A 23,261-nucleotide genomic window follows, 5' to 3' on the forward strand; every position below is an offset into this window, starting at 1 on the left:
TGCATTGGTGATTCGAATTTTACCAAATGACCCACTAAAAGATGTGAAACAATGGAGTTACAAGAAACAAATAGATAAAAAAAACATAAATATAACACTCAATTTTAACGTAAGCGAAAAGTACCTGTAGACTGTACCTGTGTGTTTTAGTCAGAAACCCGCAAGTGCGTTGTGCAATCCAATCGTTTGATTCAGCCAAAGTGTCACTTTGGATTCAGCGAGGCGCGATTGACGTGACGTGTCCAAGTCACATGTTACCAGGTATTCTGATAGTCTGCGGTCTCAACTCGGGTTGGGAAATACTGCTATAATGGTTGTGATTGGTGGATTTTTGCTTGTTATGTGAAAGTTCATACCCGCTCTCTGAGTAAGAATTGAATCCATTCATAATCAGCAATAACGAAACAAGGCGAAAAATCGCAATGAATCAGATTCAGATATTTATTTCGTCGTGCTTAAAATATTGTACACACAAAATTAAGCAAACATAATAATAAAAATATAAAATAAACAAACATACAATATTTCCGCAAATGACGCGGGGCCGCGAAAGTCTATAAAGTAATTAATCGTGTCAGCGACACCTTGTTTGCTGAGTTGAAAAGCAGATGAAATCAAACAAACGTTACTAAATAAAAATTATATCCTCATGACTTGCTGAATAAATCCAATTTTGAAAATAGAAATTAAATATTGCGCGAGTCAAATAGGAACTCACTTTTGCTTTGTAACGTCATGGTCGGTGTACGTAAATACAACAAGGAGATTGCTTATTAACATGACGCGATAAAGCGTAGTTAGCAACCACAAAACAGGAAAATTATTTTATCTGTTTACAGTTACAGAAAATCAATAACATTTAAATTCGAGAAAAGAAACATTAATTCAATAGTTGGAATAAGCCACACCACAGAAATTGAGTTGGATAACGCATGCACAATAATGAAAATATTAAGTATATGCTTTTAGATACGGTAATCTGCCGTTGCCGACAGAGTAACAAGTGTTAAATAAAAATTATGTCATCATGACTTTCTCAATAAATTCAATTTAGAAAATATAATTTTAATATTGTGCGAGTCAAATAGGGGGGGAAATGACTAAAGTAGTCATTTTTTCTTTGTAACGTCACGGTCGGGTGAGCCTAAGTACAACAAGAGAGCTACGCACAAATATATGGACACGTTAGACCAAAGCGAATCAGTCCTTACCGGTACCTTTGACGCTACCTGTACCCTCAAAAAAGTTCTGAATTTCCAGTAGCAAGAATTTTGCAGAATCAAAACGTACAGCCAGTCATGACACTGACTAAAATCCGTGTTCCCATGGATAAAAAATAATACAGCAAAATTTTAGACGAAATATCAAATTTCAAAGAATTCACGCAAAATTTTGAAATAAATAAAAGTAATAGCCTTCTAGCGAAAAAATTAATCTTTAACCACTGAAAATTTCAAAGCAATTGGTCCAGTATTCGAAGAGAAAAGCGACTTTTTAAAAACGTGTCAAAGAACAAGAACAACATAATATTGAAACGATCGTTATGTCCACTACGTGTCCAACAAAGAAAATTGCTGACTAACATGACGCGATGAAGCGTAGTTAGCCTCAGCAACCACAAAACGGATATCGTATTATAATCAATAAAATCAGTAGGAAAAGACAGCATGTACTGAGCACCCGGAATTGGACTCCAAATTACCGTGCACAGCCCGGTTCATGGAAGATAATTACATGTCCGCTGGAACCATTGAGGTGTTATATACACCTCAATGGCTGGAACCAAAGCGTATATATAATATAAGCGAGGCAACGCTCAGACAATGGACGCCATCTTGTGCCTATTGTTCTCGGCAATTTAACTCGGCGCCCTATGAGAAGTTCCAACACAATTATTGGAACATACCTATTATTTTCACTAATATTTTAGGTAGAAAAATTTTGAAGATTGCGTTTTGAAGTAGAATCATAGCTGGACATGCTTATATCCTTTCATGTTGGCCAAATTACATTTATAGTACATCAAATTGTCTTTGAAGACGAGTATACCGGTTCCGAATTGCTTCCGAAGTAAATTGGCCATTCTAATCGTAATAATTAACCCTTTGACAATGGCGTTCCTTATGATGTCACAGATGAAAAGTTGTATTTATTCGACGAAATTACCGGCCGACCCAACTTTGCTTCAATGGCCGTTTCTATTTTCTGGTTAATATTTTTCGTCCGTCAAGCTCCATACTGCCTTACTGCTCGGCTCCAAGCTGCGCTAGAAGAACAAATGACATTGTAGGATTGTTGCGGAGACATTTTACTGCCTTCAAGTAGACTACTGGTAACTGTAACCTACCGTAATTTTTTGAATGGGTCGTGTGGCGTAAGCTGCCAGTACTCTGCAACGTTGAACGCTGAATAGTCGGCCAAATGATCTAACTCGTCTATCTTTTATGCCCCCAATTAATTTGTCGTTTTGTTTTCAGATTATGGGAAAATTTCAATGGGAAAGCAACCCCTCATCATATTCTGCAAATACTTCACAGAACTTTGCAAGAACGTGCATTTAATTTTGATACTTTAATTAACATTTCTATTGAATTTATTGAAAATAAAATATATATATGCAGTGTTTGCAGATCATGACGTATTTGCTTTAGTCATAAAACCCTAAAACGGTTTTCATCTTGTTGGTTTGGACATGTTATCGAGGGCGCTAAGTGGTCTCCTTTTCCAAACCAAACCGGTTCGACAGGACTTCCACTGTTTATAACTAACCCCCAATTTGTGATCACATGTGGTTGGCTGTATTATTAGGCTCTGGATAGTTTCTGAGTATATGCTTGCAAATTTCAACCCAGAAATATTTTTCCCGGTTGCCGTCACATTCAACACATGCACTGCGCCTATACAAAACACAGTTGTCTTTCTGAGTAGATTGCATAAAATCTGATTACAACGTGAGACGTCTGAATAACAAGTCCCGATTTGCATCCGAGTTTGTGTCAGTTCCCAACTTGAAAACTAATTCTGTATCGTTTTACTTATGAGAATCGAAAATAAAATCTTTATACCCAGAAATGGGATTCAACGTGTTCGTGTGAGCTTGGAATGCTATTGGGAAAAGTCAATGATTCAGAAGCAATCCGTTAAACAGTCAGCTGCGCTTTGGTATAAAGTCGCGAGCCCGGTATATTTGCCTAACTCGATGAGGTCATTGTTATTCGACATAGTAAGGTTACTTTAGGTTATATTTGTATCGGGAACACGTGTCCATATGACGCAATATATTTGACATGCCATATAATGTAGCTTGTCGAGTTTTGTTTTTAAAAAATATTTCAACATGGACTGAACTTTGTACTTTGCAAAAAACATGACACAATGTTTTGTTTATTCAGAATGCGTCATTTTCGCTAATAAGGAACAAAAACAAGTTTGGACCCTGTGAATGATTGATTTAGGAAAACCAGGTTGAACCGGATTGCTAATTTTAAGTTTATATAAATCGTCACTCAGGAAAAAAAACACAATTAATAAATTTTAGGTTCCCTAGTGCGCACCTAATTAATTGGTTAATTGTAAATTTGGTGTAGAGCGTTGTCCAGTTGGGAACTGGTATATGAGTATGATACAAACGCTAGAGAAATAAATGAAACTATTTTTTCAAACAAAAAATATTATTTTGAATATTATTGTTTTTAATATCAATTCGGTTGATGTATCAACGTTATTTAGTGTAATCTCGTATGTTACCCGCGGTACGGATTTTGATATATATATGACGCCATAACTATGCGACACGTTATACTTCAGAATATAGATAATATTCGCAGAGATAGTTATCGCGTAATGTATGGTGTCTGTAAAAATTAAACTTGGCTATAGGCCAGCTATTTCAGCTAGAAATCGGATACATCGCTATAATGGATAGCAAATCATGCGCACACATTTTAATTAATCTAGCAAATATACCAGGGCCTCTGAGGTAGGGAAATTGTCGAATATTGCGCCATATATACATCACGCCATAGTGAGCAGATCGAAATCGGAGAAAGATTAATGCTATTTCATCATTGATTATAGAATGCCGCTCTTTGCAAATTTCTTTTCATTCATCACGCTGAAATGAAGTCATCCGCTCGTTTATCTCAGACAACTCAGTAATTTTAATACTCTAGCTTGCGATCGTATACAATAAATTTCAATATCTAATGGAATATAGTTTGTGTCGCGTTGTTTAGACGTAGATAAATCAGTTCAACAATTTGTAACATCGAGGTTACTCTAATTTTTAGGATACGCTCAAAAAATCGTTGTACGCATGACTGGAGAAAAAAAAAAGATTCCGCTAACTTATCATCCATACCATTTTCCATAGTTTATTTGGCAGGTCAGGTTAAACAGAAAAATGAAATTAAGGTTAGGATGCAATTGAACATATTTGAGTTTAGTATACCAGAATATGAGTAACGGGATATTCATGTAGAAAAGAAATGAAAAATATCATATATAGCAGCTGACTATGTATTTTATACTGAAAAATATTGGTGGGCTTGAAATAGAATTTAGTATCGAATAAGCAAATATGGTCTAACAGAATTACGTGAATATTGGAGGGTAAAGGTATTTATTATACGTTGTTGCATATAAACTATATGTACATTTGAAGATTATCGTAAATGTCATATAAAATCTATCAATCACGTTTATTTAATGACTGTTGATTGAATGACTTTATTATATTATATATATAAATATTTGTGACAAATCAGCGTCGGAAGGGTGAAGAATATTTTTATGTAGACTTAAATTTAAAAAAAAAACCTTTATTACGCATTTCTGAATCCTTTGTGCGAAATTATCCTATTTGCTAACTGTATAGAGTAAAATGTAGTAATCCTTGCAGACATTACCCTATTCATTCACCCGTATATGTAAAACGTCTCATGGGGTGAATTATTTAGGCATTGTACACATGGGTGAGTAATACCCAGTTTCTAAACTGTGAATCTCAAATGTTGTAAAAAACAACAACAACATTGTTTTCTTTTAACAAGTCAGTCCACTGCTACTAAATTAGTTCGATATAAACGATAGATAGTCTAAATTCTAGAAAGAAAGAAGTAGTAGCAATTGCAGACAATATTGCGTAGTCGGTGCATACGTTAAACGTTTGAAATGACTATTCAATCGATTGAATAATGTGCATCGAAATCAGTTTATTGTCCTCGGCTCACGTGGGCCAAACGTGTAGAGTAGAACGTCCGATAAAGCTAAAATAACAGTACGGTTACACTATTTCATGTATGGGCCTTGGCAGGGAAAGGGTACTTCACATTTGTCAGTATTAGTCAGCCCTGAGTCATCATCGGATACGATTATTAATATCGACAGTCTCTGATATTAACTCCAAATTCTTTTAGGCTAAAATATTTTTGTAGAGAAGCGATTGTAGACGAGAGATAGAGTTCTTTGCAATATGAATGCCTGAGGCATTGGGGAAAATATAATTTGAGGTCGGGGATGATTAAAAAGAAATTTGAGCTGCGGTGTATTGAAGGAAAATTTATATCTACGATTGATCGAAGATATTCCATTTCTATACGATAGCAAGTTCCTAACGAACGACCCGTAAAACTGTCTCGTTGGGTGAGAGAAGTATTCATTATACTTCCAATAATAATTTGCTATCCTGAGAATAGAAAGATATAAATCAACCTGAAGAAAGAGTGGTGTCAGATTCAATGATGTTTTAGCCGGATTGTAACAAAATTAGCGCAGTGTTGTTGTTCGATAATTACATAGTACAGAAAACATAAAATTACTAGAATAAGGAGATATTCTAACAAACAGAGTTGTCTCATAACCGGTTGTGAAGTCGGTACATTATTTAATTTTCAACGAATGTTGAAAACGAAACGAATGTTAATATGCAAGGCCGAATCATGGTCTTTAGGGGTCGTAAGACTTTGGTGCTCAATATATATATATATAAATTATAGTAATAGACATGTAACTAGTGTTCCGTTTTATCATAAATTGAATAATTATGTTTCAGTATTCATTACTGATTGAAGGCCAAATTATGATTAATTTACATGATATTTTTTGGAAATAGTTCTCATGCCTATACAAACATTTATAGAGAGGTTCAATACAGCCCTGCTAATATGGTTTTCCACACAACTAAAACCATTGACTGCGTATCGTTAATTACGCCTAAATTTTTTCCGAATCTCGCTTGAAAATTGAATATAAATTTCATTTATGACTGTAATGGCTCTTCTTAAAATTATAATTATCATAATCTAATATCTGAGTGCAAAGTTTTGATATTTTTTTATTCACGCTTCGCAAACACAAATTTTCACGTTACAATAAATCATTTGCGCATCGCCTTGTCGAACCGCGATAGAGTGCGAGCTGGATTACGAAGCGATATTCTGACCTCGATTTCGTGGAATAAGGCCTTGAAAATTTCGGGAAGCGGCCTTCAAGTTTCGAGAGCTTATCATCGAATATTACATATTTTTTGTTTGTTTCAGATGAGGGGTGTTTGCATTTCTGGTAAAATAAAATGTTTACTCAGAAATAATTACAACTGAATTTTAACAGAAGAATTCTGCAGCGAAGACAATATATAACTCAAAATATATCGATATTGTATGTATATAAACAGCACGCATGTCGCGAGTAAAATTAGTATTCGACACAAACTGGTAGATTGCGGTTATCAAGTTCCCCATATTTAAAAAGGGCTTCCAATTGGATAAATTTTCCGAAATGATATGCCTCAAATAAAGTAATATACCTATGCCAGAGGATGTGATAATCCAACGTGTTTGTTGGGATTCGGAATCAGCAGCTTATCCTAGCGGACAAAATAGCCTACCTTGTGATTGGTAAAATATATATGCGAGTTCGTCGCTGATTTTAGTTGTTTTTTTGTGTATCCGAAATGAATTGTAATAATTACATTGTCGTGACGTAACGGATATGAAACAACGCATATGATCAGTATTTATGTGCTAGAATATATTTTACGTATTGATATTTATCGTTATGGTTGTTGTTTTGTTCGGATTATGGAAACGCTAGAAAAGTAAATAATACTAGAAGTAGTGGGAAGGCTTTCTCGATCAGAAATTAGTGTAATTGTATACACATTTTTAAACCTGAAGCCGGCGATAATTTGAATTATCAGCTTCAAGGAAGCTTATTGGTGAAGCAATTTCAAAGTAGTAAAATAATATCTAATATTTCCAGTATCTCTTGGCAATCCAGTGATTGCGCACAATTGCGCTGGGAGACTCGCGTTGCATTTCATTTTTATGTCTCGAATGCGTATTTCTTTGCTTCTTATGAATTATTATCAAAACATGGAAGAATTGCGTTTTGAAGTTTCCTACTAAAAATTTGGTCCTAACCTTCTTCGTTAATCAGAACAGTTATTCAATATCATTTATTGAATTATTTACAATTGACCTCTACAATGAGGGGGGCCAAAGGGGCAGCACGTCATAGGGGTGAGTTTGTAAACGATGCTGCTTACAGAAAATTTTGATTATGTATTATGACATCACAATGCATGTTATTTAACATGGTAACGCAATAATTTAGATAACCGATTCGTTTGGTTGTGTTAGGCTTGGGAGTGGAAGTGAAATTCCTTCGAATAACGTTATGCTTGTTTCGAATGGACTTCTATATAGCATTTTGAATGAGAACGATTTAAGAGGATAAACAAAGGTAAACAGTACGTTTATGTAGGATAGAGTGCTATACCATTCAAATGATAAAACCGCAAATACGCATTGTCCTATGCTTTAACAAAGAATTTACCCGGTAGCTTACTTGAAGAAACAAGCAGCTTGAAGAATTAATTGGAATAGAACACTCTGCAACGATTTTCAATGCAAAGTCGGGTGATTTCTACATTTCCTAACTTTGAGAGCTGTATCGAAGTGAACGCGTGACAAAAAACTGACAAAAATTTAGCTAGGCTCTATGTGACACAGTAGGCCTATGCCGATTCCTCTGCTCGAGTGGAATAAAAAGGTAGACTAACTCGTAGGTCTACGGCGACAGCATGCCAAACATAATTATGATTTGCCACATGAGTCTCGCCTTTGGAAACCCTTCCCTTTTGTTCTAAATCAAGCATTTGAAAACCCGACCACCACGAATACGTTCCCGTATCAACCAGTCCACAAAACGAAATGTTTTTCGTTAGTAAATGTATACTTTGAGCGAGTGTTACGTCACAATTGCATCATAAGATTGAGCAAAATAGAAAGTTTGACGTCATATTGATCAAATTCAAAGATTTTATCTATTTATTTGGCTTGAATTTAAAAGTTTCATATTCGCATTACGCCAACAATCGCCGACAATTGGCGCATATGTTTGAAACACTCAATTCGTTCTGGTACACGTGCATAGGAGTTAACCCATTGATTATCTTATGCAGTATTGAACATCATCTTATTTGTGGCTTGGCCATCTGTAGGCTAAAGAATTATATATTTGGTTGATATCTTACAGATAATAACATTAAATCATATTTCAAGCGATTATTTAAGTTTACTACTTAACACCTAAACCACTACAAAATACAGCATTCAACATTGTTATTAAAGTCAGCACTGAAACTGAATAGACAAAGAATGACAGAAGAAATAGAAAAGAAAAAAGATATCCAAGCAAATGGATGGAGCGCCGGCGATAGAAACGGAAACATTCCTCATGAGAAAACCAATGAAAGATTTCCAGGTAAGTTTAACTTGGGATTATGAAGCGTATATAGTTGCCGTTTACCTCAAAACCAAATCGGCCTACCGTGCATATATATAAGGACAACAGTATAGTGATTTTTGAAGCACATAGCAAACAAAGTGAATGCTCTTTTTCCTGAATTCTATCTTCTAATCTTATATTTGCAGATATAAAGCCATCGATGCAAATAATTTGGAAGAATGTTATCATAATGTCGTACATACATTTATTCAGTGTTTATGCTATTGTACAACTTCGTCATTGTTTTTTAAAGACTCTTTTGTTTGGTAAGTCTTTTTTTCACGTATTGTAATATATAATTACCATCCATTTATTCCTAATTTTTGTAGCGCATCTGTTCCGTGCAAATGATACGAGATATGGTGTTCTGCCAATCTGCAATCGAATCGAGTATGAGGTTATGTGATAAAAGGCCGATAAATTGTTGAAAATGGCCAGTGAAGCTTCGACTCCAACATGTCAAATAATATATCTGTAGACCCCCGACCAGTAAAACCTTTTTATGTATATTATATAACTAATGGCGTTCCTCTTTTTCAGGTTTTATAACAGGCTTTTTCAGTGAACTTGGTGTTACAGCAGGCGCTCATAGACTGTGGACTCATCGATCATATAAAGCAAAACTTCCACTGCGGACATTTTTAATGATTATCAACACGCTTGCGCTACAGGTTCAAATCTGGATATGAATATAACCATTTTGTTGAATATTTTTCGTTATTGCAAACTATATTATATCATGCATATCTTAACACTTTTTCAGAATTCAATATTTGACTGGTCACGTGATCACCGATCTCATCACAAATATTCGGAAACTGACGCAGATCCACACAATGCCAGAAGAGGTTTCTTCTTCTGCCATATTGGATGGTTAATGGTTCGCAAACACCCAGACGTTATAAGAAAAGGAAAAAATATTCCGCTGAATGATTTGTTGGATGATCCAGTTATTGCATTTCAAAGAAAGTAAGTGGTGTTGACGATAATAGCAAAAACGAGAAACTTCTATAAAACCACATAGGCCTATACCATGTAATACCCCTCGAGCCTATACCAGTGATTCTCAACCGCGGTTCTCAACAAATATTCTTTCTGCGGCTCTACATTGCCCTCTAAAAATTAATCAATTTCAGTGCCAAATTTTCATTGAAAAATATTCAATGACTTGATATTGAAAAACTGAACTCAAGTACTTGAAGTCGTCGTAGTTGTTAGGTCGTTTTGGGCGCAACTTTTTGAGTTTTTTTTTTATGATGTCATGGTGTTTTTCACCCCACAATCTTGAGCCTAGATTTGAGTACTCTGAGTTCATTGTTCCCAGCAATCACAAGCAGGCTGCCCCGTACGGCTTACACTGTGCAGTTTACGTTTTTTCGCACTTCGCACAAATCTAGACATGTTATTTTGTCTAGACAAAATGTCAAGCACGCCCTCAAAATAGCTCGCACTCGTTATAAATATTATCGGGCGTTTCAATGTGATTGGAAAGAGAGGTATTTTCAAATTGAAATAGACTAGATATCATTGGGAAAATATGAAGCTAGCAATCTCATCACAATCGCGCTTTTCCAGCCTTCAGCCTTAAAGTCGAAGCCATTTTCAAATTAGCGTTTTAACCAGAGTTTTGTTGATGTTGTTATTTGAAATACATACTTGAGTTTTGTTTCCATTTTAATTTTTTTTATGCGGCTCCTTACAACTTTAAAGTTTGAAATGCGGCACTGCCACCAAAAAAGGTTGAGAACCACTGGCCTATACCATGACCCTGCTTTCAAAAATGCTTCCGAGTGATGAACAGTCAACTAAGTACAATATAACATTCGTCCACTTAAGTTAAATGATAGACTATTATTATTCGCACGGTATGCAATCTTTCACGTAAAAAGCTTATGTATATGATATTCACGCCTGTCGTTGTCTGGTTTCAAATACTTGCTGGCTGGATTACTCGTCAAAATGGACGAAAAGGCACGTAATATGGCATGTTTAAGTTTTAATTCACTTCTCGTTCTTATAGGTATTTTCTCGTGCTTGCTCCTCTGTGTTGCTTTATCATACCATCTATAATACCGTGGTATTTTTGGGGAGAAACATTGTGGAATGGATACTGCATTAGTGTGTTGAGATATTGTTGTGTTCTAAATATAACTTGGACAGTCAATAGTTTTGCACATCTATTTGGAGATCGACCTTATGACCGAACGATTCATCCTGCTGAAAACTATTTTGTATCTTTAGCTGCAATAGGTAAGTTATTGTTAGTTAGTAAAGAGGGAGAAAACAAATGGGTGCGCTTTTATCTCTGGCCTAGATAGTATAATTAGTCGATGTTTTCATGACAAGTAAAAACAACATCCCCAAATAGTAAAATGCAAATTGAAATTAGAACCGTCAGTACCTGGTCAATATTTTCAAATACTACAAATTTGAAAGGGATCGTCTCGTCGTTTGAAAAATGATAAGTTTGTCCTGAACTAGCCATGGTCCGAATATGGCAACACATACAATAAACATACAGGACGGGAATTCAGGATGAAGTTGCCAAAATTTCAAATGAGGTATGAAACATGAATCATAAAGGTGCTTCATGGGCAATCCAGTGGTGGGATTCAGCCGGTTCTATAGAACCGTCTCACGGAATTTTATAATATCAGCGAACCGGTTAGCATTACTGGTTATTATCAATGTTCTGTTTGTAACAGAACCGGCTGAAATATATAACTTTTGTGAAGGAACCGGCTGACAAAAAATTTGAATTCCACCACTGGGTCAATCTCACCTTGTAGTAAAAAAACACGACGACATGCTTGCTTTATAATTGGTATTCCAACTTGTGCGCAATTTGATAATGCATTAATACAATATAAGCGAAAAACACGGCACAATAGGAACTAGGAAGATATCTCAATTTGGAAATGGAAGCTATAACACGTGTATGTGGCTGCAGAAGATTAGGTGTCGGCAAAGGCCAAACAAGCACAAACTTTTTCAGGTTTGCATAAGGGACACTAGTCGTTGTTCCGCAGCAATAACAAGGCATTAACTCAGTCTTGGTAATGATATATGTTCACAGTAGTCGCATACTACATATTGTTCTTCACGGCACCCGTCTAATACATTTTCTTTCACTGTATTCCAGGAGAAGGCTTTCATAATTATCACCACACCTTTCCCAGCGATTATTCTACTAGTGAATACGGATATCGACTCAATCCCACGACTGCTTTTATTGATCTCATGGCGTTTATAGGACAAGCTTATGATAGAAAATCTACAACGAAAAATGCGATTCAATCTCGCATGAAAAGAACTGGAAAATATTCTGATATTAAAGAGGCTGGGTGGTGATTTGTAATATATATACTTATAATAGTCGGAAATTAAAGTTCAACGCCATGTTTCATTTCATCTATTGTTGTTGGTACCGTGGATCTTTTCTCCAAACATATTTGTATAGACCTGCAGTAGAACATATCCGTTGAATAGCCATCCATTTCGCGACTTGAACCCTTCCCAAATTATATTTCTTTTGGAATTATATAAATTTAATTCATAAGTGTGTAGTTAAGTTCCTGTAAATTTCATGATTCTCCGCATTTTGTCGAATTGATCTTTCTTCTATATTGTTCTAATATACTCTGTCTATATTTTGAAATATACAATTCTTCACGAATTTAGTGTCGTCAATATTTCAGTACCATCAGTATCAGGTTACAAGCTTTCTAAAGACCCTAGCTTACGCATGATAAATGTACCGAAGACAGAAGCGAGGGGGTAACTTACTGTGTTGGCATCGCAAATAATACGTCTTGGGCTCAAAACATATGCCTTCCAACTTGGCCAGTGCTTAATAAGTTGGATAGGCAATGCCAAATAACAATAGCTCTTTATATATACCGTAATTAGACCTTTTTTTGAGCGAAAGGCGTGAATAAGCATCTTTTAAAAATCAGTCGTGGTACAAAAAAACAGAAACACCAGCTTATAACTCCGATTGTAAGTGTAAAAAATCAGTCAACAGGAGCTCTAATAAACCATGGTTCAGGTCCCTTGCAACCCCCCTTTTTAAAAAAAATCTATCCGAACTCCGAAACCATATATGACAGAGTAATGAAAAAAAGCAGTTTGGCGTATTAAATCAGGCAGAAATTATGTTGAACAGACAATATATTCTCTTCTTTAGAAATAATTTATGGAAGAACGTTTTCAAAAAAAAAAAGACAATTTACTGCACATTTGTATCGAGGAACAATTGATTTGATTCATATTGCAATTTATAACAGGGGACCAGTTGGAATTTTAATAAAATAAATACTACCAGTTGAAAAGCTCGTTTACGAGATGCATTCTAATGCTCAATCTCCCACATATACTTCACCATACATATTTAACCTCAAATGGTGTGGTGGCGCTGGGCATACTAATCTTGAATCATTATTTACAATAGTTTTGTTTTTCCAGACATTATGTTTGAACTTGTGTTTTCGTTTATGATTGTATTTCAATTTACTAGTTCTTTCGGAATAGGAATTTTCATCAAGATCATTGATGAACTGTGTTATTTCTTCTACATCAACGTGCCTTTTATAGCAACAGTGCAAAGCTGCTGGACTTATTGGATGAGCTTCTGTATTGAAGATATACCCGCCTGTGAATAGAAATTGGATCTAACTTACTAAAAAAATTAAATAATCAATGGGGAATCTTCAAAATCTCTATTCCTTTCAAAAGAATTTGCCCTAGGCACTCACTCGGAGGCTCAAAAAACTCAACTCTACATGCTATCTCTGGGGATACAAAAGTGATGGAGCATAGTAATGGGCAATCAAAGAAAGTATGAGCTATTTCGTTCACTTAGGCACATGCAAAATGTTGCTAAAAATTAATGTATTTTAACCATAGATTTGTCAAGCCCTAAACATTACGTGTTCTTTACAAAAGCACAGTCTCTCCCATGATTCTGTGACAGCAGGTTCAGATCATTGTATGTATTGGAGATTTAAAATACTCTATGATTAAGCAGCATCTCATCTTCTTTCTCTTGAAGGGAGTATTATATACAAATTCTATCTGTTCTATTATTTTGACTCGCTAATGGAGTAGCTCATACTTTCTTTGATTGCCCATTACTATGCTTCGTCACTTTTGTACCCTCAGAGATAGCAGGTAGAGTTGAGATTTTTGAACCTCCGAGTGAGTGCCTAGGGCAAATTCTCTTGAAAAGAAAAGTGATTTCGAAGATTCGTCATTGATTATTTAATTTTTGTAAAGACTACATAATGTTTAGGGCTTGACAAATCTATGGTTAAAATACATTACTTTTTAGCAACATTTTGTATATGAACGAAAGTCGAGGGCTTTAATGCAACAGGACAAACTTTGAGAAAATGAGGAAAATCTTTAAACATCACTTCAACTTCAAAATTCCAACATTTGCCCTTTGTCTTGAAAACCTTGTATTGGAAAATTCTGACTTATGACCGAATATGAATGTTCTTACTCACCAGCCTCCACAACACATTTGCTGCCATCCTTCATTGTCACAACATGACCTTGTTTTCCAGTATTATGTAAAAAATTATCAGGATCGAAGAGAAGGTAAAGATATTTAGTAGTTTCAGCAAGAAAAAATGATTCCATCCTATTTTCCAAAGTATGATCTCGAACATCTTTTATCTTAACAGACAAAGTAAGATTATAATAATTATTTATTATGAAATAGGCTAGCTAATTTTGTCAAATTATTATTGTATATGTTGTTAGAAAAAAAACTTTGTGCATGCAAATATGCATTTGTTGAGAATGAAAGTGCCACTTTGGCGACTAATACTTCAACATTTTGTTTTACTCGAATTTTTTAACTCTAACAGTACTAACTCCGGTTTCCTATGTTTATGCGACCTTATGTTGTTTACGTTAAAGATGGAACTGAATTAGTTTTCAACGGCTTACTGTTGCATAGCCACACTCTGTCTTGGCCGTTGTTTCAATAGCATGAAGAATTTGTTTTCCCATTTGTAATAGCAGAGGATCTTTCGTTGCTTTGTATACGTATAAGATACTTTCAATCAATTCTACAGAGAACAAAATACTTTCTATTCAAATGAAAAAATTTTAAAATCAAATATGATAACGACATATAGACACTTAGACAGCAAATATTTGAAAAATAACAGATTTAATGCAAAAATTTGAATTTAATTTCATAAAAAGGCTGGGTGAAGTATGATGAATAGCACATTGAATTTTTTATTGAAAATAATACTGAAATTATACTACCTGCTGTTAAAATTTGGAATATGTTTGCACTTGGCTTTTTTATTTTATATCTTAGTATTAGGCTTGCACGTAATTGACAAAAATCGATTCCGTAATTACGGCAAAATCAATTACGTAATGACCCCGTAATTGCGATATTTTTCCACGCATTTAAACCTATCATAACAACCAATTGAATCCACTTCTTTTCCGAATGGGACATTGAAGTTGGGTTTTCATATTCTTGGCAGTACTACACGCCGTCGTCAGATGTTAAAGACAAATATCAAGGAGTGAATTCAAATTAATTTTATTCTGATTTTTATCTTTTGTGTTAGCTTTGGTTTTCCTTTATCACCTTCGCAAATTAACCGCCCATTTTTATGCGATCAATTTTATTTTATCATTACCGACACTGGTATACGGATATTTATGAAAACGATAGTTTTTCAAAACCACCTTAGTACTGAATAAAAATTACGGGTTTCTAATTTATTAACCAACGACGAGCGTATTCTCTCGTTTGATTATACTTGCGATTTCCTCGCGACGAAGACTTGTTTTTGCAGCGTCTTCTGCATTACCGACATTACTGCCTTGTTAGCATTTTATAATAATAATTATTGATGTCGACTTATTGACGATATTCCGATTACCATGCTTCATTTTACATTTAATCATTTCGCGGACTGAATGTTTATAACATTATTTGCGATAAATTTAGATCAAATATTATTTATTTGCGTATAATTTAAATACCGAACTTATATGATATGCCTTCTCCGAAAATACAAAGTTATATCGCAAAACAATGCACTTTGTGACATTTATTTTACACTCACGACATTTATTTGCTAACTCAAGTCGGCGATCCTATCGGCCGAAATTGACACATATTTGGTCGGTATTCAAGTCGACGATAAATCAAAATAAGTTGCCGCATTTGGTAAGACAGTTAATCATATATGGCCGAAATATTGAGAGGAATTGTGAAAAACATCATGAGCAAGGCCAAGTCCAGACTGATATATAACGATAAAACCGTTAACAGAACATCAAGATTTTGTAATAGAAAATGGATCTCGCACAGAATAAACACACTGGCTCATATTTGATAGCAGTTAAATTTTTAGCGGTCCGCGAGGAATCCGTCGTTTTGTTGTTTCTCTGCCGTCTCAATCGCTTTACCGATGCCGAGAAGACGAAGTTGCGTTGGTTCATTACGCAATCTTTCTTTTGTCGTTATATTGCTATTTGATAAGCGCGACATTTATTATCACGGCGAGGTATTGGCGCGAGTGATCAATCGCTCTTTTCGCTTATTTGGTTCCAATTCGTCGCGAAAGCTCTTCGTTAAATTTCACAAGATCGTCGTGTTGAAAGGTTAAGGATATTTTCCTGTTTATACCCCAAGTCTGAAATAAAACAGCCAAAAACAGTATGATATTCCATGTTCATATATCAAGTGTTGATATTAACAATAAAGAATGGTTAAGCATTACTAACCCACACTTGGTGGGGAATTCCCACTATTTAAACGCGTGACTATAAAATAGAAACGGAACATATATACCATAAGTAACGGAAAACTGGAACAAGTAAATAATAAATAAAAGTAAAATGGACACAAATGTTTGATAGACCATGTTTGATAGATTGATGTCCTGCGTTCATTAGTCATTTCACCCGAAGAAGTTGAAACCGGGCGTGTTAGCGTCCATCGGTCTTAACACAATTCTTCCCCCTATCTACGGTTGTTATGTACATTGGCCATGGCCATGCTAGATAAGATGCGAGAGAAGTTGAAACCAGGTGTGTTGGCGTCAATCGGTCTCAACGCAATTCTATCCCTTATCTACGGTTAAGTTGCGGGAGAAGTTAAAACCAGGTGTGTTGGCGTCAAACGGCCCTACTCAGTTCTTCCCCCTTAACTACGTTAATAATTTACATTGGCCATGCCAGATAAGTTGATAATAGGTTAGTAAATGGCAACGCGTCATGCCTTCCTTCACCTACGTAACAAGAGAGAGAAAAACGGCTGCGAATACCGGAACTCTAACTTCTTCTACTTGTTGAGCTTTCATTTTTCGCAATCGACGAAATTGACTGCTTTGAAGAAAGCTCGTTTCAATGCAATAATTACGACTTTACGTAATTCGTAACTTCCCTTCCGTAACTCCAAATAATTACGTAATTCCGTAAATCCGTAAATTACGTGCAAGCCTACTTAGTATTATTACCTGGGCGCAGTGGATAACCTTCTCTCAATTTGTATGGAGCTTTTTGTGTGATGCTGTAAAACTCTGGGGTCATCCCGAACTGATTCCAAACTTCAAAATAATTCAGTAGCGTCTTGTAAGCATTCTCTATGTCTCCAACCATAGTCTGAAAATATCATGATTTTGGGGGTGGCGAGTCTTTTTTAGGCATATAACACTGTAGAAATAGTCCAACAACGTTATTTACACAATGGTTACCTGAAGACCTGGCCAGAAAGCTTCTAATGATTGGAATATTGGTATTGTTACAGCTCCTGATTTCATATTAACCCACATATACCAGTCACCCTGTTTAACGTATTTTTCAATTGATGGCATATGTTCTGAAATGTAATAGAATATTGACATTTGATATTACAAACGAGCAATGTTTTGGTCTGAATAAAAACTGCATTGACAACTCTGAGACAGTTCAATCTGGAAGAAAAAACGAGGGAAAACCAGTCAAGAATACTTCATAACATTCGCCGAATAGGATAAAATATCTGTTAAGGCACCCTAAAAACCCCTCTGGCTGTGCCACTGCTTGTGGTTATTGATATGTGACATACAAAGAACATGGGGAGGAAATGAATACCACAGACTTGATATTGGCAATATGGAACAGACGGTACCAGGCTAACCAAATGACGGAGTTTGCTACATTATTAACCTTACTTTTAAACATTGTCATTAAATCTGTACTTCTTAATAAATTTGCTCCTTTCACCATGTATTCGAAATATGAATCCACACCAGCACCAACACCAGAATCAACTGCAGTCCATACACCAGTCAGTACATTTATATGATTCCCAACCTGAAACAAAAAATACAATGAAATTACAATCAAGAGCTAAGGAATTAGAAGTTGTCAAATGCTTGTAGGTGCTTGTATTGCTGTGTGAGTGAAGATAAGAGTAATTTTGTTTATTCAGAAACATTAGCCTACTTCAAATTTGAAAATTAGGAAATCTCATTTTTCACCGATAGATATAATTTAAACATGGTCTTATTTACTAATAATAATAGAACAAAATATTTAAACACTATTAGTTTATTGCAAGGTATGCAAATTTTCAACAATTCAGGGCAATTCCATCATAAATACATTTCTAATTCACACTTTTCATACAACTCCAGACCAGTGGTTCTCTAACACAGTTCCGCAGAACCCTAATGGTCCGCAAATACAGTGCAGGAGTTGTGCATGCTTATATTTTCAAATCCGACGACTGACAGTCCATATTATTATATGTACAGCCCATGTATAACCAAATACATGGGTATATATATTATATAATATACCGTAATCAATAAAAATGTGTTTCACTAATGTTTCAAGAAAGATGTCAGGTGTTCTGCATCATATTGTTGTTTCCTTTTTTGCACGGCATATTTTATGACAAGATGACAAAAATTCATATGATCAAACATACATATATTCAATTACAAAGGGGCTCCCCAAAGCCTCTGGTAGATTATTTTCTTTGAGTTCCGCTCCTCCAAAAAGATTGAAAATCACTGCCAAAAACTAATAGTTCAATTCTACATAGTTATAAACTTACTAGTCCAATTTTAGAAGCCATTGAATGAAGACTAAACATAGCTCTCATGGCTTTATTTTCATAAATACTTTTCCCAGTTAATCTTGATAAAGTGCCAAACTCTACAATATAAGTTCCAACAGCTGCAGTACAAGTCTCCGGTGTTTCATTAGGATCAACTCCATGCAATAAATTTACTGTTCCATAAGGCATCCCTGTTGGTGTGTTGAATGCTAAATTGAAAAGCAATTTGATTCAAAATATGTTCATTATTTTCTTAATTCAAGAAGGAAAACAAGTGAGTGAACTGTAACTTTGTGAGACACAATACAATAATACATCACAGCAAAAACAAGATTTTAAATAACACCTGGTAATAACTTTTGTGCAAATCTTTCTGCTAGTCTCAGTAGTGGACCATTACATGGCCAGTCATCTTCAACTGCAACTCCCATATGTCTTGACATTAGATGAGCAGAGAGAAGACCACCGATAACTGCAATACAAAAATGATTTGAGCTCAAATCAGCAAACAAAGAAAGCAGGGATGTCCTGAAGTATGCGCACCAAGATGGCGCACAACCTGAACTCATGTTGTGTACCAGATTAGGGTTTAGGTTATGCGACATCTTGGTGCGCATACTTCAGGAGTACCGAAAGCAGACTGTTTTGCTATGATGGAACAGTACATCAAACACGTAACACTCACCTCTGATATTAGTTTCGAATACTGAAACATTGACATCTTTATTGGGATTGAGAGTTTCAGCAACAACATTCGCAACTCTTTGAAATTCTGTGTTGTTGCCCATAACCTAAAATGAACAAATGTAAGGGTTGTTCAAACGAATTGAATTTTGATAAACAAAAAAAACGTAAAAATTAGAATTGGACAACCTATTAAACTTGGGTACCAGATGAATATGTGTTTTATAGTAAAATAATATTGAAAGTTAAAGAAGTCTAGATGAGTCAAAATTTCCCAATTTGACAATCTAACTATGGCCCAGACTGCGCAATATGTTTCATATTCATTCACCAGTTATGACACGGCAATGGCAATACCCAAAATAATCATTTAGTTAACGGTAAGTATTATAAATTAAAAATTCATTCATTTTTCACTCATATGAGCAATTATAAAATCTTATCACAGAAAGTACCAGAGCAACAATATTGGCCATACTCCGAGTGTGTCTAATGCATCAACGAGAGTCAAAGAATAGTTTCCCCATGTATTCACTCCATCACATGTCAGAGGTCGAAGTTCATCGTGGGGGTATGCATGGTGTACATAGCCATTGTAAGCGAAATAAAACATTTCTTTGGTTCTTTGCCTAAAAAAAAATACAACATGGATAAATATACCATGTCCTCTACATGTAATGAAGTCTTGAATTTTGGGCAAATGAACTTTAAACTAATGATCAATTGTGTCTCCAAAAAGTCAAGCAAAATTTAGGTTTGGAGTTTTCATAAATTACCATCAATGGGGATAACCGGGCCTACCCAATAAGATGAAATGATTGGTACTCCACATTTTAGAGGATAATAGTAGGCTCGACGGTTGGCGCATTGTGCTAAGTGTTAGGAATTCGATTGGCATCGCACCGATTACCCTGAGTGGGTTCGCAGGTACGAATCCTTGAATAAGTGAGAGAGGATTGCTCGACTCCTCACCGCCATGGGGTGGATCACATAACCACTGGTCAGTTACGATTTCCTCCATTCCATGCATCTTAAACAAATAACCAGCTAACTAATCATGTATCCATCATGAACTGGTAATCGGACAGGAGACCATGGTATGCCATACAATTAAACTGGTCTTATCACTTTCCTCTCCCCCGAAATAAATATGTAAATTCTATCATATCCTAGGGTTTATGCAATTGGCTACTGATCTTCATTCTGTATGACCAAAAGGAATTTAAAACTATATTTCATAATAGAAAAATGAATGTATTGTTCAAAATTGAATTCAGAAAATTTGCCTTTCAATGTTTTATAATCTTTAATAAGCTACAACCATAAATTCCTAGTTTACCTCATATTATCTACTTCGTCTTTTGTGAATTCATATTGTGCAAAAACGGCTACAAATAAAATGTAAATGCACCAACAGCATATGTATAAGCAATCTCGTAATCTAAACTTCATTACTATACCACACTCTGACTGAAAAAGAAAAAAAGCTTTGTGTAAAAGCTGCTAATGACATTTAACTCTGTAACACCAATGATTTATGATTGAAGGTAAAAGATATATGAATTGAACTTGATGTAAAGCATATGAGCTACAGCTTAGTTGGTATATTCTAAGAAAAACTTCAACATATTGCCTGAAAGGGACAATGCTTAAAAATGCCAAAACATAATAAATACAGTTGATAAAGCAATTTGTGCCATACACCAGGAATGCAGCAAAGAAAAATTTTGAAGAATTTTGGTTAAAAGTTGTGCACATGATAACATTATATATTTTATGAATAAGGAAACTCGGGGTTTATTAAATCCCATGCCAAGGTGTAATAAATTGGGTAAGCAATGCCAAACTGGAAAGATTCTGGTTCTCCTTAGTAACAAGTAGCTCCTTAGATATCACTGGCTGCTTGTATAGCGCCTTGTTTGGTGGAAAGGCATGATAAGCGTTGTATAAACAAAAATCTAAATTGTACAATAAGAACATTATTCAGGTAACATTTAAAACTTAAAAGTTGTAAATCTAACATCCACAGGTAAACTTTAATAAGGAAAAAAGTGGATGATATTGATATTACACCAAAAAGTTTGGACCGATGAACAAGATAAAAAAAACACAAAACATTTGCTAGGTATAATCTGAATAAGCAATTGCTGTTGACAGTGGTATAAAAACAAGGTACAATAATGAATTCGCTCTACATTATAAATTACATTGTTACCTCATTATATGGCAGCTGTTGGTCTCAATTCATAAACAAGTTCTGAATATTGGATCTACAAGCCAAATTCACAGTTGTAAAATTTTGCATTAGCAACCGTGTTAAAATACTATGATTAGTGGAAACAGATGAAATAATTTAGAATTTTCATAAGAACATGGAACAAAATTGGCATAAGGTAAGGCAAGCTGGTTACATCATAAGTACTTGACATCGGCAAACTATGGCTCGTGGGCCAAATCCCGTTCGATGGGTACGGTAAATCAATCTGGCCCGCTCGATGCTGCGATAACCAAAATTTTGAAGTTTTAGTTAAAAATAGCTCAAATAATTTGTTGAGATTGCGATTAAATTTGGTTTTGGCAGGAGACTTATTGTTTTCCACTTTTGCGACATTGTAAATATTGTTCATAAAATGCAACTTATATTACACTCACATGGCCCGCCAGTCAAGTCTCAACCTACTTGATATTTGAAATTGCTTATTTCTTTATCAAAATTCATTTGAAAGAGCATATTAATGGGTTTGACTAGCCTGCAATGACATGGATGTAACCTACTGTAAATTTTGCACAGCTATTTTCGTACAATACTTTATAATTCTGTTTCTTTCCCATGATTAATTTTCCAAAATCTTTCTCTTGGAATTCGGTCAAAAAATAAAAGACCTGAAGCTCTTTCAATTGCTTCTATTGGATATAAAAAATTCTTCAGAGGAATACTTGGATCAACCCATTCATTGGCCATTACATATGAGAGTAATTCAAATCTTGAATTTCTCTCACATACAACAACTTTATACAAATGTGTAGGTACAGCAATATGATTCCTACCAATCACTTGATAAGATACTCTCATTTTACCACTGCCATCCTGTTTTGGCAAGTAAAGTGGACCAGTGCATACATAAACGTTGTCATAATGATATGCAAGACTTCGTACATATTTTTCTAAGTTATTCCAAGCCTGTTGATTCATAATTGGATTCTGAGGTACAATATTTGAAAGATGAAAAGTGTCATCCATCCATTCTTGAGATGCTCTGTGATTTGATGCTGCCGCAAGATGTCCACGATCATACCCAGAATTCCAAAAATCTTGATTAGTTCCACGAAAAAATGGATGAATTGACGAGTCCGGTGAGAAGGAACTATTGAGTCGATCAGATTGTTTCGTATTCAATAAATCTTTATTTATATGCTCAAATACCCAAGATGCATTACGTAATCTGTTATCATAACCCAATACATAGTTTTTCTTGATATTAATATTTCCATTGTTTGGAAATCCAAACCTCATTATTTCATTTGGTCTGTTGATATCCAGTGGAGCAGCAGCTTCTAATTTCTTGATATACCCATCTTTCTGTTTTAACAAATGCTCAAGTTTTGAACCTGCTATTCCACCACCAATGAATGTTACAGCCAATGTGGCTACTTTCCGAAACGTAGCCATTTTGAATAAAAAACTAATTAACAGCAC

At 35.1% G+C, this 23,261-nt stretch overlaps 3 protein-coding genes across 6 annotated transcripts; 1 reads left to right on the plus strand and 2 right to left on the minus strand.

The window, feature by feature from the left end:
- Window positions 1-7,592: 7,592 nt before the first annotated feature.
- On the plus strand, window positions 7,593-12,466 carry LOC120341183 (stearoyl-CoA desaturase 5-like). Of its 3 annotated transcripts, none has more exons than XM_039409656.2 (7): window positions 7,593-7,743; window positions 8,634-8,766; window positions 8,937-9,056; window positions 9,331-9,461; window positions 9,554-9,759; window positions 10,811-11,040; window positions 11,933-12,466. In XM_039409656.2, exons 2-7 carry the CDS (start codon window positions 8,661-8,663, stop codon window positions 12,139-12,141), a joined length of 1,002 nt encoding a protein of 333 aa, XP_039265590.2. In that variant the 5' UTR covers window positions 7,593-7,743; window positions 8,634-8,660; the 3' UTR covers window positions 12,142-12,466. The 3 variants fall into 3 exon arrangements, 2 of the variants coding, with proteins under 2 accessions (XP_039265590.2, XP_039265588.2); XM_039409654.2 differs by having other exon boundaries at window positions 7,604-7,743; window positions 8,613-8,766; XR_005569381.2 differs by lacking the exon at window positions 7,593-7,743 and adding an exon at window positions 11,227-11,351 and having other exon boundaries at window positions 8,483-8,766; window positions 11,933-12,069.
- Window positions 12,467-12,944: 478 nt separating this feature from the next.
- On the minus strand, window positions 12,945-22,377 carry LOC120341173 (ER degradation-enhancing alpha-mannosidase-like protein 2). Of its 2 annotated transcripts, none has more exons than XM_078120162.1 (11): window positions 20,904-22,377; window positions 20,020-20,193; window positions 19,566-19,671; window positions 19,227-19,352; window positions 18,878-19,089; window positions 17,988-18,129; window positions 17,529-17,653; window positions 17,292-17,436; window positions 14,746-14,867; window positions 14,298-14,469; window positions 12,945-13,441 (listed from the first exon to the last, which is right to left on the minus strand). In XM_078120162.1, the coding sequence occupies exons 2-11, from the start codon at window positions 20,038-20,040 to the stop codon at window positions 13,149-13,151; spliced, it is 1,464 nt and encodes a 487-aa protein (XP_077976288.1). In that variant the 5' UTR covers window positions 20,041-20,193; window positions 20,904-22,377; the 3' UTR covers window positions 12,945-13,148. The 2 variants fall into 2 exon arrangements, with proteins under 2 accessions (XP_077976288.1, XP_039265572.2); XM_039409638.2 differs by having other exon boundaries at window positions 20,043-20,193; window positions 20,904-22,376.
- LOC120341184 (endonuclease G, mitochondrial-like) lies at window positions 22,374-23,234 on the minus strand. The gene has a single exon (XM_078119703.1). It carries the CDS (start codon window positions 23,232-23,234, stop codon window positions 22,374-22,376), a length of 861 nt encoding a protein of 286 aa, XP_077975829.1.
- Window positions 23,235-23,261: the final 27 nt, after the last annotated feature.

The sequence above is a fragment of the Styela clava genome, chromosome 14 (assembly GCF_964204865.1).
Source record: "Styela clava chromosome 14, kaStyClav1.hap1.2, whole genome shotgun sequence".
Classification (NCBI taxonomy): Eukaryota; Metazoa; Chordata; class Ascidiacea; order Stolidobranchia; family Styelidae; genus Styela; species Styela clava.

Coding starts and splice junctions, on each gene's coding strand:
- LOC120341183 (XM_039409656.2), top strand. CDS start 8,661: ATGACAGAAGAAATAGAAAAGAAAAAAGATATCCAAGCAAATGGATGG. Junction 9,462..9,553: donor TCAACACGCTTGCGCTACAG/GTTCAAATCTGG, acceptor ACACTTTTTCAG/AATTCAATATTTGACTGGTC. Junction 11,041..11,932: donor TGTATCTTTAGCTGCAATAG/GTAAGTTATTGT, acceptor ACTGTATTCCAG/GAGAAGGCTTTCATAATTAT.
- LOC120341173 (XM_039409638.2), bottom strand. CDS start 21,016: ATGAAGTTTAGATTACGAGATTGCTTATACATATGCTGTTGGTGCATT. Junction 19,353..19,565: donor ATTCGAAACTAATATCAGAG/GTGAGTGTTACG, acceptor TTTGTATTGCAG/TTATCGGTGGTCTTCTCTCT. Junction 18,130..18,877: donor TGGCTTCTAAAATTGGACTA/GTAAGTTTATAA, acceptor TTTTTGTTTCAG/GTTGGGAATCATATAAATGT.
- LOC120341184 (XM_078119703.1), bottom strand. CDS start 23,234: ATGGCTACGTTTCGGAAAGTAGCCACATTGGCTGTAACATTCATTGGT.